At 43.8% G+C, this 17,347-nt stretch overlaps 1 protein-coding gene across 1 annotated transcript; it reads left to right on the forward strand.

The window, feature by feature from the left end:
* Epcam (epithelial cell adhesion molecule) lies at positions 1–16,128 on the forward strand. The gene is made up of 9 exons (XM_051175228.1): positions 1–108; positions 3,838–3,945; positions 4,212–4,455; positions 6,044–6,109; positions 6,702–6,765; positions 8,480–8,581; positions 10,574–10,777; positions 13,140–13,184; positions 15,683–16,128. Exons 1-9 carry the CDS (start codon positions 27–29, stop codon positions 15,722–15,724), a joined length of 957 nt encoding a protein of 318 aa, XP_051031185.1. The 5' UTR covers positions 1–26; the 3' UTR covers positions 15,725–16,128.
* The last annotated feature ends 1,219 nt before the right edge of the window (positions 16,129–17,347 follow it).

Consider the following 17,347-nt stretch of genomic DNA (forward strand, 5'->3'; position numbering starts at 1 on the left):
CGAGTCCCTGCCGCTCCGCGCGTACCATGGCGCGCCCCCAGGCTCTTGCCTTCTGGCTCTTGCTCACGGTGGCCACGGCTACGCTGGCCGCGGCTCAGGAAAGTGAAGGTGAGGCGTGGACCTGGAGCGGAGGTGTGGGGTCGCGTCCGGCCGGTGATGGGGAGAGGGACCGCGGCCTGGCTCCGAGACCCGAGGGCGCGGGCCGGACGAGCGCTTGGATGAGGCAGCGGTGTGGTGTGCCAGGAGGGGACCTGGGTCCAGGGTGACGGAGCGGTTCACCGCCCGGGATCTAGCGGCTCCAACTTGGGGTTGCAGGTCCCAAAGCGCGGGCCTTTGTTGTGGCGACCCTCCAGCCCTCCCTCCCCTCCCGTACCTGCGACGGTCCCCGGATGTGGGCTCCGGGTGGGGACAGGCAGCTCCCCGGAGGCCGCTATGCACCTGCGCGCCGGAGGCGGGCCTGCTGGAACTTACCTGCCGGAGGTGTTTTAGCTTTTCTAAGAATTATGACTAATGCCGTGTTTATTGTAGGGAGGTTAGATACAAAGATAAATTGTAAGGACCTTTTAAAAAAATCCCATAATCTTTCCACTCTTTAAGAATTCCCTAGTTAAAAGTTAGGTATATTTGTGGTTTCCGAGTACAAGATTTCTATTGTCATCCAGCGTTCATGATGAAGGAAGTTTTCCACATCCTTTAGGCTTTTATCTTTATGTTTATTTGTGGTGTGTGTATGTGTGTGTGTGTGTGTGTGTGTGTGTGTGTGTGTGTGGTCAGTCTACTTGTGGGAGTGAGTTCTCAGTGAATTCTCTTCCACGATGGTGCTGGGGCTCATACTCAGGTGGTCATGGGCCTTTATCTCCTGAGCCACCGCGTCGCCCTCGTTGTCTTTATCCTTTTAGAACTGTACTGAAACTGTGACCGAACGATCTGTTCTGTAGGGAGGACATGGAGTTTGATCCTAGTTGTTTTTACTATAGAGTTGGCCGTGACTCCTGACTTATTTTTAAAATGGTGTCTGCAAGTGGAGACAGTTGGACAAGGCAACTCTTCGAAGGTTTCTTCCTCAATTTTTAAGTTAACTATAGCTTAGTTTTGCTTCTGGAAAGAATTTCATTCTCTGTTAGCAGAGGTGGCCTGTATTTTTTAGTTACACTTTAAGTAATGCACTTTAATCAATTTATATTTTTCTGACTTCAGTAGACAGAAGGCTGTGGTGTAGAGTGCTTGCCTAGCAAACCCTGGGCTTCCCTAACACCCCATAAGCAGGTGTGTAACCTGTAACCCCCCAGCATTTAATAAAGGGGAAGCCAAGAGCATCAGCTGTTTAAGGCGATCTTCAGCCTGGTATGTTGTGGGGGGCCAGTCTGAGCTATAGGAGACCCTGTTTAATGAAGAAAAGATTAATTAGAAACCTACTGGACCCCTAGGCAGGCATTTTTTTTTTAAAACTGGGTAAGGGAGGGGTAAGGGGAAGGGTTCATAGACCTCAGAATTAGAATTGTTGACTCATTGGGGAAAAGAACTAGTAGACCAGGGTGTAATAGGAAAGGAGGAAGATGCTGGAACTTAAACTCCACTCATAAGCCCAGCAGGAGGCGGGAGGGCAGTAGTGAGCTTGGGCTGTAGAATTAGATTAGACTTTTCCAGAAAGGGGGGGGGAGGAGCTGGGAGAAGAAGGAAGGGAATTTTTTTTTTTTTTTTTTTTTTTTTTTAATGACAGAGTCATTAAAATGGCTCAGTGTGTAAAGTTACTCCCGAGTTAAAGTCCCAGGATCCACAGGTAGGAAGGAGAATGGGCTCCTCAAGTTGGTTTCTGACTTCCACATTTGAACTGTGGCATGTATACACAAAATATATAGATAAATGCACGAAGTAAATAGATAAATGCTAGCCTTAAAAAAGGAAGCCTTGTAGCACAAGAGGAGGCTGATAAGATCTTTAGAGGGCTGTATTTAAAGCCTTGTTTCTGGCTGGGCTGGTGGTACGAGGCTTTAGTCCTAGCACTTGGGTTGAAGATCTGGCAGGCAGATCTCTGGTTGAAGAAGGCCTGGTCTACATAGAGAGTTCCGGGCCATCCAGGGCTACATAGTTAGACCCTGTTTCAAAAACAGACTTAACCAGCTGTGGTGGTGCATGCCTGTCTGTGATCCTAGCCCTTAGGAGGCTGAAGCAAGAGGACTGTGAGCCTGAAGCTAACCTGGATTTTGTAGCAAGAGCCTTCAAAAAAAAAACCGAGATAATTGAAAATTAAACACGAATCCAGCAACAACAAAGTTGTCCATGGGTAGTAACTAACACTTCTCATCCTGGCACTCAGGAGGTCGAGGGTGAAGAATCTCTCGTATGGAGCCTATGAATGGCGGCTCAGTGAATAAAGGTGCTGTGAATCAGCCTACTAACCACTGATCCCTGAACCCACGGAGTGGATGGAGAGAAAGGACTCTATATACAGTTTATTCTCTGACCTCTGTACACATACCACAGGGTGTCCCTGCTCCCAATAAGTTAATAAATGTATACATTTAAAAAGAAAGAGAATCTTGGGTTTGACACCAATCCAGACTATCTCAACAACAATGAAATACAGGCCAAAGGTGTAGCTCATTGGGAGGGGCTAAGCTAGCATCAGTGGGGGCCCAGGCTCTATCCTCAGCATCACCCCAAAGTATTCTTCCCTTGGAACCCCTCCAAGTCTGGGGAGTTCTTGGCCACATTTTCCTTAATTAATCCTTTTGGTTTTTCAAAACAGGGTTTGTCTGTGTAACAGCCCTGACTGTCCTGAAACTCACTCTGTAGGCCAGACTGGCCTTGAACTCTGCCTCTGAGTGCTGGGAATAAAGGCATGCACCATCACCACTACCACCACCAGTTCCTTAATAAATTTTAATTCACTCTGCTTCCTCTCCCCAATTAACAACATACAGAATGTTAGAAGTGGGGACATTATAATGGCACAAACCGGCGAGACATTCACGCCCTTAAATTATAGCTGAAAAAGATTTGGGGTTACATGTTTCATTTTAGTTTGTTTGGTTGTTTTTTCCAGTTTTTACCCTTTTTCTTTTTATCTTTTTTTTTTTTTTTTTTTTTTTTTTCTGAGACAGGGTTTCTCTAGTTTTGGAACCTGTCCTGGCACTCTATAGACCAACCATGCTGGCCTCAAACTCACTGAGATCCTCTTGCCTCTGCCTCCCGAATGCTGGGATTAAAGGTGAGCACCACCATTGCCTGCCCCCCCTTTCCATTTATTTATTTATTTTGTTATTTTAGACACAGGGCCTCCCTCCATGGTTCTGGCTGTCCTGGAACTCGCTCTGTAGACTAGGCTGGCTTTGAATTCACAGATATCCACCTGCCTCTCCTTCCAGAGTGCTGGGATTCAAAGAGCTCACTGCCATGCCCTGGTACATTTATTTATTTCTTGAGGGGATGGTCATGCGTGTGGAGAGAGGTCAGAGGGCAATTTGAAGGAGCCTGTTCTCTGTGCCATGTAGGTCTAGAGGTTGATCTTGTGTCATCAGGCTTGACGGCAGACACCTTTAACAGGTGAGCCATTTCATCTCACCAACTCAGGCTTACCTCTTCCTCCTTCTCCTCCTCTTATTCATCTGTTTGTTTTGAGACAGGGTCTCTCTATTAGCTCTGGCTATCCTGCAGCTCTATTGTAGCCCAGGCTGGCCTCGAACTCAGAGATGCACCTGCCTCTGTCTCCTGAGTGCTGGGAATAAAGGTGTGTGCCACTATTCCTGGCCCAGGACCACATCTTAAAGGCATGGCTGGCTGGATGAGTTGACAGTTGTAGCTAACATTGTAAACTAAATTTTTACAATTTTCTAGCCTGTGTCTGTGAAAACTACAAGCTGGGGACAAGCTGCTCTCTGAATGAAAGAGGTGAATGCCAGTGTACTTCCCTTGGCACGTCGAATACTGTCGTGTGCTCCAAACGTGAGTAAAAAGATTCTTGATAATATAATGCTTTTTAAATCTAGACACCTTGAGTTGAGTTTCACTGGCTCTAATCCAACTGTTATTTTCTGGGAATGATCTGACTCAAGGTTCTTATCTCCACCAAGTAATTTGAGTGTGGGAAAATGGAAGGGATCGTGAAATAATCTTTGGCCTGGGATTATGATGTCGAATTTAAAAAGGTTTCCCCATGTGCATGTGAAACTGTGGTTGTTTTTCAGTTTGTCCTTATATTCTCTCTCCAGTGGCATCCAAATGTTTGGTGATGAAGGCGGAAGTGACTCACAACAACAGGTCTGGCAGGAGGCAGAAACCCGAAGGGGCGATCCAGAACAATGATGGCATGTACAACCCTGAGTGTGACCAGCAAGGGCTCTTCAAAGCCAAGCAGTGTAATGGCACCGCCACGTGCTGGTGCGTGAACACTGCCGGCGTCCGGAGAACCGACAAAGACACGGAAATAACCTGCTCCGAGCGAGTTAGGACCTAGTGAGTGCTGTGTCTTATTGCTGCTTTCATGCTGTTCCCGTTTGTTTAGTTAAATCCAGGTTTGAATACAAAATAAGATTTCGTGGTTTGGAGATCAAAAGCCAGGAAAAGCTGGGCACTGTCGCACATGCCTGTAAACCCTTTGCTCCGGAGGTGGGGGCAGGAGGATGAGGAAGCAGTTAGAGCTAGCCTTGTCTACATAGTGAGTTTGAGTCTAATCTGGGCTACTTGAGATCCTCGCTCAAACAAAACAAGAGAGAGATGGGGGGGGGAAGGAAGGAAAAGAGTAAGTAAGGAGTGATAAGTGTGTCCATCCTGTCCCGCTGCTCATAAAACTGGTGTCACCAGTTTTGAATTGAGTTTTATTGGCCCTACTCCAATTGTGTTAGTTTTATTGGCTCTAGTCCAACTGTGTTATTTTGTGGAAATTGCCTGACTGTAGAAGCTTATCTTTGGCAAATAATTGTGAGAAAATGGAAGGAAGCATGAAATAATCTTTGGCCTGGTTATGATTTTAATCACTTTTTCCCTTATGCACATGAAATGCTAGTTATTTTTCAGTTTGATGTTACCTTTCCAGAACTGGTTTATGACTTCCCTGTGAAGATAGGTGGCATCTTCCTTTTAACCTCTGTCCCAAATTTTGAAGTTGGATTAGTATTAAGTGACTTAAACTGCATTTGCTCATTTATTGTGTTTTAAAATTGAGCTATTTGGGCTGAAGTGGTAGAATAGCTGGGGGATGGGTTGCTAGCATGGTGGAGGGGATAGGAGAGAGATTAATGAAAACAAGCAGATACCTACTCAAGCTTTGCTTAAGCAAAGAAGACTATTGAAAGGGACGAGAAACTGGAAACCTGTCAGGCCCAAAGCCTGCAGTTGGTTACCTCTCCCGTTTAGAGCCTTGTGGTCAATTGTTTCTCTTCTGAGTTTCTGTGCTCTTTCTTTTTCTCCTCCACCTCCCCCCCCCCCCATCTCTTTCTGACATGGTTTCTTGTTAGAATCTTGGCTTGCCTCAAATCTGGGCCATCTCCTGCCTCTGCCTCCACAGTGCAGGCTCTCCCCGCCGTGCCTGTCCTCCATAGTTCCACAGTGCAGGCTCACCGCCGTGCCCGTCCTCCATAGTTCCACAGTGCAGGCTCCCCCGCCGTGCCCGTCCTCCATAGTTCCACGGTGCAGGCTCTCACTGCCGTGCCCGTCCTCCATAGTTCCACAGTGCAGGCTCTCCCCGCCATGCCCGTCCTCCATAGTTAAACAGTGCAGGCTCTCACCGCCATGCCCGTCCTCCATAGTTCCACAGTGCAGGCTCACCGCCGTGCCCGTCTGTTTTGTCTTTTTTCTAAAACACGGCCTAGCATGGCTAGCTCAGCTTTGACTTCAATTATCCTCACGTGTTGTAATTGTCACCATCAGGTCATTGTTAGGCAAGGTGTTACTTCTGCATGGGTTCTCTGTAAAGGACATGTGAAGCATATTTACCACAATACTTTATTTGTTCTGTTAGTGTTAATTCTGTTTCGGAACATGCCTCTTTGGAAAACAGCAAAAAAAGACTTAGTTATACACAGTCAACCATCTTGTCTTACAGCTGGATCATCATTGAATTAAAACACAAAGAAAGAGAAAACCCTTACAATCTTCAGAGTTTAAAGAGGTAGGTAATTACACATGTACTAGTGTATTTATGCACCTTGGCAGTAATTACACACATACTATTGTGTTTATGCACCTTGACAGTAATTACATACATATTATTATTATATTGTGCACCTCAACAAGAAAACTATGTAAGTGATCTTGTGTCTTTCTCAGTACTCATCAGGAAATCATGATGTCCTCTGTCCCTTTGTGGGCCATGTCTGCCCGGTTTCTCCATTCTCCTTTGGAATTTATGAGTAACCTATTGGCAGATTCATACGTGTAAATGTTCTGCTTCTAATTATACTGACCCTCAACAGCTCTAGGATCAGTGACTGATGCTGGCTTAAACCACTTACTGCTATGATAATTGCAAATGACAATCCCAGAGCACAGACAGTCAGTCAGATCTTTTAGTTTGAAGCCAGCCTGGTATATATAGAAAGTTCCAAGTCAGCTAGGGACACACAGTGAGACCCTCTTAAAAAAAAAAAAAAAAAGTAATACTAATAAGTAATACTAATACTGGTTCTTGAGATGCCTGCCTGAAATGTAGAGATTCTATTATTGTGTGTTACATACAAACAATACTTTTAAATTATTTGCAGTGCACTTGAGGAGGTGTTCATGTCTCGGTACAAACTGAATCAGAAATTTATCAAAAATATTCTGGTAAGTTTTTTTGTGTGTTTGTTTTTTGTTCTGTTTCTTGGTGAATGAGCTAGCTTTGGTAGCAAGTTGGTAGGGTGGTATGGTTCAGGTATAAATGACAAGAGCGAACCACCCTTCACTTCATCACACACACACACACACACACACACACACACACACACACACACACACACACACAGGGTCTCTGTGTAGTTCCAGGCTGTCCTGGAACTCAGAGAGATCTACCACCTGGCGGCAGCCAGTGAATGGTAACTAAATAAATTTTAGTTATAGTTTAAATCCTGGGCAATTAATATGGAACCCAAGTTGTTTTCCTTCCATAGACTTTGAAAGCCTCAACTGCCCTGGAGGACCTATACTGTCTCTTGCTATGCCTGAAGCGGGCTGCCCTTCTTACCCTGTAGGGCCTCTCTCTGATGGCCTTCAGCACATATTGCCATGGGCTGTCCTTACCCAGTGTCTTGCTTTCCTTAAATGTTGCTCTGTTAAAGCTCTGGAGAAAGCAAGTTAGGGGGGAAAGGGTTTACTTATTTTATTTTTAGTTTGTGTTATGTGGATGAGGGCCTTGCCTGCACGTGTACCATGTGTGCCGTGCGGCCTTTTCCTGGTGTCCCAGAAGTTCAGAAAGTTCATTGGCTCCCCTGGAGTTGGCGCTACAGATGGTTAGTAGCTAGGAATTGAACCCCTATCCTCTGCAAGACCAACAAGTACCATTAACTGCTGAGCAGGTCTTCAGTGCCCCCCCCCCCAAGGGTTTATTTCAGCTCACTGATTAGAGTATTACTGTGGGGAAGTCAATGCAGTAAGAACTGAAGTAGCTATTCCCGTCCGCAGTCAAGAGCAGAGAGATGTGGCAGCTTGCTCTCTTTCATTCAGTCCAAGTCCCACCCAGCCTGTGACATGATTCAGCCCAGTCTGTGGGTCTCACCACCTCAATTAACATAAAAAAGATAATCTCCACAGATTAGCCTGTAGATCAACCCAATCTAGACAGTTCCTCATTAAGAGTGCCTTCTTGGGCTGGAGAGATGGGTCAGCAGTTAAGAACACTGGCTGCTCTTCCAGAGGTCCTGAGTTCAATTCCCAGCAACTGCATGGCTCATAACTATCTGAAATGAGATCTGGCGCCCTCTTCTGCAGGCAGACATGAAGGCAGAACACTGTATACATAATAAATTAATAAATCTTAAAAAAAAAAAACCCAAAAATACCCTGTCTTCTCAAGTGACTAGATTGTTTATTCTAGTTGACATTGACAGCCAACCAGTTGGCCTTTTCCTTAACTCTTTTTAAAAAAGATTTACTTATTTATTTATTATGTATACAGTGTCTTGCCTGAATGTATGTGTGCACACCAGAAGAAGGCACCAGATCTCATTACAGATGGTTGTGAGTCACCATGTGATTGGTAGGAATTTAACCTGGGACCTCTGGTCAGTTCTCTTAACCTCTGAGCCATCTCTCCAGCACCCACCTTAACTATTTTAAGAAAAAGTGTTTGTATTGCTATTTTACTTTCTTACATAGATTGGAAAACCTCTCAAAGATTTTTTTTTTTTCAATTACAAATGACAAACTTAATTATTCATCAATGGAAAGAGCTCCTGGTGGATGTAGATTATGGGAGATCAAATTCTAAATATTCTGACTATTGACCAAAAATTTTGTCTATTTTAACTACAAATTTGTATTTTTCGATTTTTTTCCCCCCCAGTACGAGAATAATGTTATCACTATTGATTTGATGCAAAACTCTTCTCAGAAAACTCAAGATGATGTGGACATAGCTGACGTGGCTTACTATTTTGAAAAAGATGTAAGTATAAGCCCAATTTTTAAAGCTTAGTATCTTTTAAAGACAAGATCTTTCTATATAGCTCTGGCTGCCCTTGCAGTCACAGAGATCTGCTTGCCTCTGCCTCCAAATGCTGGGTGCCTTAAAGACATAAGCCACTGTGTTGGTGTTTGCTCCTTTTGGAGACAGGCCCTCATACAGTCCAGGCTGGTCTAGAGCTATCTGCATAGCTGACCTTGGACTCCTGATCCTCCAGCTTCCAGCTTGACTGGACTCTAGTCAAGAAAAAAAAGGAGGTGACATGATATTACCCTTCCAGAGATGAGCTGTACAGAGAGGGGCTGTGCAGTCATGGGGCTATGCTTGGGCTATGAGGTTGGACACTATTATGGAATTCATGGGGTGGGAAAGGATAATATATAGGCTTTGTAAAAACATTAGGTATAAAGTGGGACTGGAGAGATGGCTTAGCACTTAAATTAAGAGCATGTACTATTCTTCCAGAGGACCTGTGTTTGATCCCTAGCAAGAACATCAGGCAACTATCAACTGAAATTAAATTAAGAGTAATAGAAATAAATCTAAATCTAAAAATAAAAGAATAAAGATATCCATCATGGATGGCATGGCATGGGCAGCAGGCCAGCACAAGAGCTGGAGAGCCAGAGAGAACCCTTTTATAACTTTCCTAGGAAATGGGGAGCCTGGCCAGAGCTCAGAGCCAGTTTGGGAGGATGTCCAGGCATCGGGGTTGTGTTGTTAGGAGCAGCAGAGATAAAGAAGCACAGTGTCTGTTTGCAGGGCATGTAGAAACCAAAGGAGGTGGGAAATACATCTTAGGGGTCGGTGATAGTCTGTAATAGTCCCAAGTGCTAGACTACAAATGTATGTCACTATGACTAGTTTATATCATGCTGAGGACTGAACCCTGGACCCTGTGTGCTAGGTAAGCATTCTGCCAGTCTCTAGCCCCTCTGACTCTTCCGTTTTAATCTTTGCTGTGTTAGGAATAATCTAGTATGTACCCCAGTATGCTGGGAAAACAGTCTACTATGAAGATGTATATCTAGCCTTCTCTTACAATTCTTGTTTTCTTTTTGGTTAGTTACTATTTTGGTATATATAGTCTTTACCTATTATTCTAATAATTTCCAAGACTAATCTCCATTTTAAAGACCAACATTTAAATTCTGTGTGTTTGTGTGTATCTGTATGCACACTGGTGCAGGTGCTTTTGGAGACCAGAGGCCAGCTGGACCCAGGAAACTGGATTACAGTTGATTTCCAGCTGCCTGATACAGGTGCTGGGAACAGAACTCAGGTCCTCTTAAATGCTAAGATGTCAATCCAGTCTTTGATTTAAAAGCATTACTGTAAAAACCAGAGGTAACAGTGCACACTATATCCTGGCACCTGGAATCCTAGAATTCTGGGGGCTGAGGCAGGAGGACTAAGTTCAAGGCCAGCTTCTTGACATGTGTTTTTGCTCATTGTTGTTTCTTTCTTATTATTCCTTGCTTCTTTTTCCTTTTTTTGACAAAATCTTATAGTAGCACAGATTGACCTAGAGTTCATGATAGAGGTAGACATCCTGCTTCAGCCTTCTAATATTTACAAAACCACCATGTGGTTGCTGGGAATTGAACTCTGGACCTCTGGAAAAGCAGCCAGTGCTCTTAAGTGCTGAGCTGTCTCTATCCTCTAAACGTGTGTTTACTATATTGAGCTATTTCTTTGAGATTTACTTTAGAATCTTTTAGGCATGGGAGATGAAGGGATAGAAGAAAGAATTGTGGAACTAAATTGGCCATGTGTTGATATTTTCTAATCTGGAGGGTGTATGATATTTTTCTGTAAGAAACAGAGCTTTAAAGTTCCACTGGATCAGGTGGTTATCATTAAAATTGGTAAGATTCTTGGCAGGTTTTTTATCTGGTATATAGAATGGTATACAATTATTTGTGCCTATGGCTGATTCTCTTAAACAGTTTTCATTGTTCATCTGTATTGTAGGTAAAAGGGGAATCCTTGTTCCATCATTCTAAGAAAATGGACCTGAGAGTAAATGGAGAACAACTTGACCTGGACCCTGGCCAGACCATGATTTACTATGTTGATGAAAAAGCCCCCGAGTTCTCAATGCAGGGTCTCAAGGCCGGCGTCATTGCTGTTATTGTGGTGGTGTCGCTAGCAATCATCGCAGGGATAGTTGTGCTGGTAGGTACACAACGAGTCAGGGCTCTGAACGGTGTGATAGGTAAGAACTTTGTCTACTGTGGCTGGTCAGTGGTGGCAAACGCCTTTAATCCCAACACTCGGGAGGCAGAGGTAAGTGGATCTCTGCATTTGAAGCAGCCTGGTCTATAGAGGGAGTTCCAGGGCAGCTAGGGCTACACAGAGAACCCCCCTCCCCCAATCTCAGAAAAACAAAAGCAAACAGGACTATCCATGTTTGAAAACATTAGTGAAGGACTCTATTGCTTTCTAGCTTTTTTCAAAATAGTCACCTTCTAAAGCCAGAAAGGAATAGTTATGAGAAAACCTCTTGCAGGTGAACACCTCACAACCTGGTTCCATTGCCTTCGAGCAGTTAATAAATAGCCTTGGGTTTTCTGCAAGGAATTCATTGGTCCTGCCAGAGCCCATACAGCAGTTCTCCTATACAGTAGTACAGAGAACTCCCAAAATGTTCACTGAGCTGGGCAACCCATCACTTGTTTCTGTTTTTGGTGGGGCTGGAGAGCTGAGCTCGGGCTGCAAGGATTCCAGGCTATAACTACACTGAGCTATGCCTGACCCCAAAACAACACAAAGCTGAAGTTACCAAGAAAAGAATCAAAAGCAGTACATGTAGCCGTAATTCTACATACATAGCAAATTTGCACTGGGTTCATAATCCCCGCATTGGGAAGTTAAGACTGGAGTATTAGGGATCTAAAGAAGTTACCTTTATCCCAGGGCCTTAAGGGTGATTAGCATCGGGTGGTCTCTTCAATATATCAGAATTCAGAAATAGATTTGATCAGGGTAGGATAACATATTTCTGTATTCATGCCCTTGAGAAGATGAGGCAGGAGGATCAAGACTTAAAGGCCAGGGCCTGGAGAGATGGTCCAGTGGGTAAGAGCACTTGTTGCTCTAGGAGATGGCCTGGATTTGGTTCCCAGAGCCCTCATGGGAGTTCACAACCATTCTGACTGCTCCTGATGTGCTAGGCACCAGGCACACATGTACATAAAATAAAATAAATAAAAATCATGAGTGGGGGGGCATTAAGGCCGGCCAGAGTTGCATGGCAAGACCTTATCTTAAAGAACCCCACTGCCCCCAGATAAAGAAAAAGATAAGATTTGAACGTGCATAGCAACTCTCAGTATTGCTACCTCACTGGGTCCCCATCTGATAAAAAAGAAGCACTGAATTCCTATTTTACCCTATGGGTGCTGTCTATGTGTATGGACAGGCGTGTGAGGGCATGGAAACAAAAAGATTTGGGCAATGAATGCACTTGTGTTCAAGCATGGATTCAGATGGATTACTGGATAGAATGGAAGAAGATAACTTCAAAAGAAGTTAGTATAAGGAATGTTGATATTTTGCATTCAAAGAAACCATGTAATGCAAGAAACTTTAAAAAATCCATAAAGGTCTTTATTAATATATAAAGTCAGCTTTATTTTTGTGGTACTGGGGATTAAGAGTTTAAGGCCTCATGTGGCAGGCAAGTGCTGTCACAGCATCCCCAACCATCTTGGTTACTTTTCTTTGGGTGTGGCAAAACACCGTGAGGAAGGCAACTTATAAAAAGAAAGAGTTTACTGGGGGCTCCTGCTCACAGTTCTGGAGATCACGTTCACGACCATCATGGTGGTGAGTGTGGCTGCAGGCAAGAGTAGTAGCTGAGAACCTTTGCCTGATCTACAATCACAAGGCAGAGACAAGGGGGGGAGTGGGGGTCATGGGCTTCTGTAACAGCAGACCCTAGTGGTACACCTCTTCAACAAGTCCACACCTAACCAGACAGTTGCACCAACTTTGGACCAAGCATTCAAGTACATGAGACCCTATCTATGGGAGCCATTCTCTTAAAATACCATCGAACCCACCCTTTTTTTGGATACTGTAGCCCAGGTTAGCCTCAAACTCTAATCTTAAACCTCAGTTTCCCAAGTACTGGAATTACAAATGTGATCCATTACACACCTGGTTTGTGTGTGTGTGTGTGTGTGTGTGTGTGTGTGTGTGTGTGTGTACGTGTGTTTTTATTTTAGGTTTTGCTTGTTATGTATCAATGCTATCTATAATCTAGGAAGCACTGTCTGGAGCATTCACTGTCTGGAGAATGGATGGGTAAATGCGTATATAGGGTATTTTATCTGTGTTCAGTTAAAAGCTTTTACTCCAGAGAGGTACTTATGGTGTTGATGTAGCTGTTCAAAGAATTGGTACTGCTTGACCAGTTTTTAGACCCTGCTCCAAATTTGTACACATGTGCTTACATGGGTTCACAGCACATATGTTCATTTGGGCCACTTTTGTTTTGAGTAAAAATTTCTAAAACTTTTTCTTTTTTTCCCAGGTTATGTCTACAAGGAAGAAATCAGCGAAGTATGAGAAGGCTGAGGTAAGTGGATACCGGGCTATGTTGGATGTCTTTCTTCTGGAAATCACAGAGCAGCATTACACTGATGTCCCTCACACTGTCTTAGGGACACTCTTGGGGAGGAGCGCTTACCTAGTTTGGAGTCCCATGACAGGCCACTCCATACTCCTTTCTGCCTCCTTCAAGAGTGGTGTAGAAACCTGTGGCTTTAGTTTTAATGGATCTGGAGTCTAGTGGAGCCATTTTGGAGACACTCAGTGTGACTGCTGATTTCCTTTCTGTCTATTGCTGTCTTTATCTGCAAAGCCTGGCTTGCTGGTACACGCCTTTAATCCCAGCACTAGAGGCAGAGGCCAGCCTGGTCTACAGAGTGAGTTCTAGGACAATCAGGGCTACACAGAGAAGTGAGAGTCTGTTTTGAAAAACCTAAAAAAGAAAAATCAGTTAAGAGGAACTTAAGTTAATGTAGTAGATCTGTTAGATGCCAACTAGTCACAGATGATGATGAGGAAATTGGAAAATTTGATTTCTCTTTGAGCTCCGTGGATACAGTGTGACTGTGTGTGTGTGTGTGTGTGTGTGTGTGTGCGTGCGTGCGTGCGTGCGTGCGTGCACACTCACCCATTCAGGCATGTCTCTTGATTTGCAGTCATATATTTGCCACTTACTAAGAAAATAACAAAGAAAAGAAAGAGGTGGGTAGGGCGGGTTGTTTCCCTCCGTAATCTCAGTACGTAGGAAGCTGAGCTAGGAGTATTCACTGTGAGATCAAGCCAGACAGGAGTGTCACCGTGAATTTAGGTCACAGGGTGACTTTCAGGTCAGGCAGAACTATAAGATTTGGATTTGACCACATATCAGCTAATCAAGAGCCTTACATCTCCATGCTTCCTTATCTGCAAAATGGAAAGTGCAAACATGTCCCTACGGATTTAACAGTCCTCTGTAACCCATAGGGACAAATTATTAATGTTTAATAAGGATCAGAGAAACAAGTAGGCCAAATAGATGTTTATTCAGGGAGAAATAACTTAAAACATAGACAGATTAACACCAGCAGGTCCCTGGTCTCAAGGATGCCTCTGGATGTACTCCTGTCCCCGTGCTGCAAGCAAGAGATCTCTCTGAGTCCCCTCCTCGGACTTAGTTCCCCCAGGTCACATCCGGCCCTGTCTCCATCCCCAATGGGTGTGGTCTATGCCACAGGTGCGGACAAGGTGAATATCTCACTACAACAGGTTTGCTGGCCCCCTGATTATCTCGTGTGAGATGTTTCAAGTGTGGTGGTCAATTTCATTGTCTCTGTCAGCCTGGAACTAAGATTTATGGTCTGGGAGGCTACTTAACTCTGTATTTAGTTTCTTTACTTATAAAGATTACATCGGGTATGGTGGCTAACACTTGAAATCCCAGCATTCAGGAAGCTGAGGCAGGTGAATCACCTTGAGTGGACACCGGGCTTATCTACACAGTTAGTTCCAGGTCAACCAGGGCTATCTAATGAGACCTTGTCTTAAAACTTAAAAAAATTAAAAAAGAATGGCCGGTGGGGCCCCACACCTTTAATCTCAACACTCTTGAAGCAAAGGCAGGTGGATGGATCTCTGTGAGTTGGAGGACGTATGGTCTACAAAGTGAGTTTCAACACCCTCCCCCCCAAAAAAATAGGGCCAGCAAGATGGCTCAGTGGGTAGGGAGCTTGCTGTTCAAACCTGTCTACCTGAGTTTGAGCACTAGAGTTCATCAGTGAAAGGAGAGAACCATTTCCTGCAGTCATGGCATGTGTGCCTGTGAGCACACCCAGGATGATAATTTCAAAAACTAAAGACAGCCCTGGCTGTCTTTGAACTCACTCTGAAGACCAGGCTGATTTCAAACTCACAAAGATCTGCCCACCTCTGCCTCCAGAGTGTTATTTCAGGTGTTAGCCACCAGCCCATCTGAAGAAGTAACTTTAAAACCTCAAAAAAAAAATTTTTTTTTTGAAGATGACAGATTGATGTTAGATAATCACTATAGACGTTATATATTTAATTGAAAATCTTAGCTATGAAAAAAAAATCTAGCTTCACTGTGGCCATCTTGTTACAAATAGAAACCTGGCTGGGGATAGTGGTGCACGCCTTTAATCCTAGCACTTAAGAGGCAGAGGCAGACAGACAGATCTTTGTGAGTTTGAGGCCAGCCTGGTCTCCAGAGTGAGTTCCCGGATAGCTAGAGCTGTGATACAGAGAAACCGTGTCTTGAAAAACCAAAAATCCAAACAAACCAAGAAACACTTTGGAAGCCAGGTGTGATGGCACACACCTTTAGTTCCAGCATTCAGGAGGCAGAGGCAGGCAGGTATCTGTGAGTCCCAGCACAGCCAGGGATACACAGGGAAGCCCTATCTTGAAGGAAAAAACAAAAAACAAAAAACAAACAAACAAAAAAAAAACAACAACAAAAAACTTTTCTCAATGAACAAAGAACTGAAAGTTATTTACATTTTCTTGTGTGTTTCTCTCTTCCTGTTGTAGATAAAGGAGATGGGTGAAATACACAGAGAACTCAATGCCTAACTGCTCTGCTTTGGGAAAGAACCACCAAAAGGGGAATTTGCAAAGGAACTCAGATTGCAAACGTATGAGCATGGGACAAGTTGAAGACCTTGAAAGGGCTACTGTTTTTGTTAGTTAACGTCACACATTTGTAATTGTGAAATATGTACTCATAAATATAAGCAGCTTGACATTGGCATTACCAATCTTTAAATTAGACAAATGTCTTATATGTGAAACTCAGAACTTAGCCTGCATAGCTAATAATTTATGCTGAATATTGAAGTGTGTGTGTGTGTGTCACAAACATTCCACAGTAGAATATGGTGACTAGTGTCATTTTCTGATTTAAAGCTGCCTTTCTATATACCTGAGTCTTGTACATAAAACTTTTTTTTTAATGAAATAAAACATTTTTAAACGGAGTTTTCTGAGTTTGCATATGTATATGTGAGATAATAAATTTTTAAGTGCTTTAGTAGTGCCAAGTGGCACAAACCTGTAATTCTTGCTCTTGGGAGGCAGATGCTAGAAGATTAGAGGTTGCAGGGTATCCTCTGCTACATCGAGACCATCAATAACATATTTCCATAGATGAGGTACCAGGGCAGTTCAATGGTGGCACGTGCTTTAGCATGTTGGAGGCCTTGGGTTCAATTTGCATTATTAGGAAACATGCTACAGTTTTATTACATGCTAGAGCTTTTTGTGAGTACTTACACACAGGATGTGAAACTCCCTACATGTAGAACTTCACAGAAAAACAACCTTAAAGTGAATGCGTGCACACAGAAAATGGGCTGGACTGCAGTGGTAATCAAGTAATCACTGCTGCCCCCTGATGTGATGTGAGCAGCTGCCTGAGCTTCCTGCCACTGTCACAGACTTGAACCAAAGTGGACCGTCCCCTCTGTAAGGTGCTTTTGGCAGGTCTTTTTGGTGTAGCAATGAGATAAGTGACTAAAACTTGTGCTTTCCAATGCTTTGGAGAAAATAATCAGGATAATGCTATGAAATACAAGCAAAGCTGGTTTTCTTGTCCCAACAGGTCTTACCGCTTTAGCCTCAAGTGAACATACAGGTATTATGTTAATTATTAAACTGTTGACCGATGGTTAGGGCTTCTTACTGGTTAGCTCTCTCTTAATTATTATCCCATTTCTATTAATCTATGTATTTCCATGTGGTCTTGGCTTATCAGAGAATGCTTGGACCTGTTATTCCTTTGGCAGCCTACATGGTGTCTTCTCCATGGTGCCCCTCTGCCTATCTTTCCCAGAATTCTCATCTCCTAGTCCCACCTGTCTTCATGCCTCTATGGCCAAACAGTGTTTTACTCACCAACCAATAAGAGAGACACATATACAGAAGGACATCCCCCATCACAAAGCTTTCTGCAACACAACTGGTTCAGTTATGCTGTGCGACACAGCTGTAGATCTAGTGGTACTTGAGCCTTAACAGGAAGTTTGCTGACTGTGCTAAAGTACTGGGAGAACACTATTCAAAGGACATGTCCCACAGGCATTCTTCAGACATGGCCCTACTTTGATCCCAGATTTGGGAAACAGACATGTGGATCTCTGAGTTTGAGGTCAGCCTGGCCTATATACTGAGTTCCAGGCTGTCCATGAGAGAACTACC

This window comes from Phodopus roborovskii, unplaced genomic scaffold (genome assembly GCF_943737965.1).
Source record: "Phodopus roborovskii unplaced genomic scaffold, PHOROB, whole genome shotgun sequence".
NCBI classification, from domain to species: domain Eukaryota; kingdom Metazoa; phylum Chordata; class Mammalia; order Rodentia; family Cricetidae; genus Phodopus; species Phodopus roborovskii.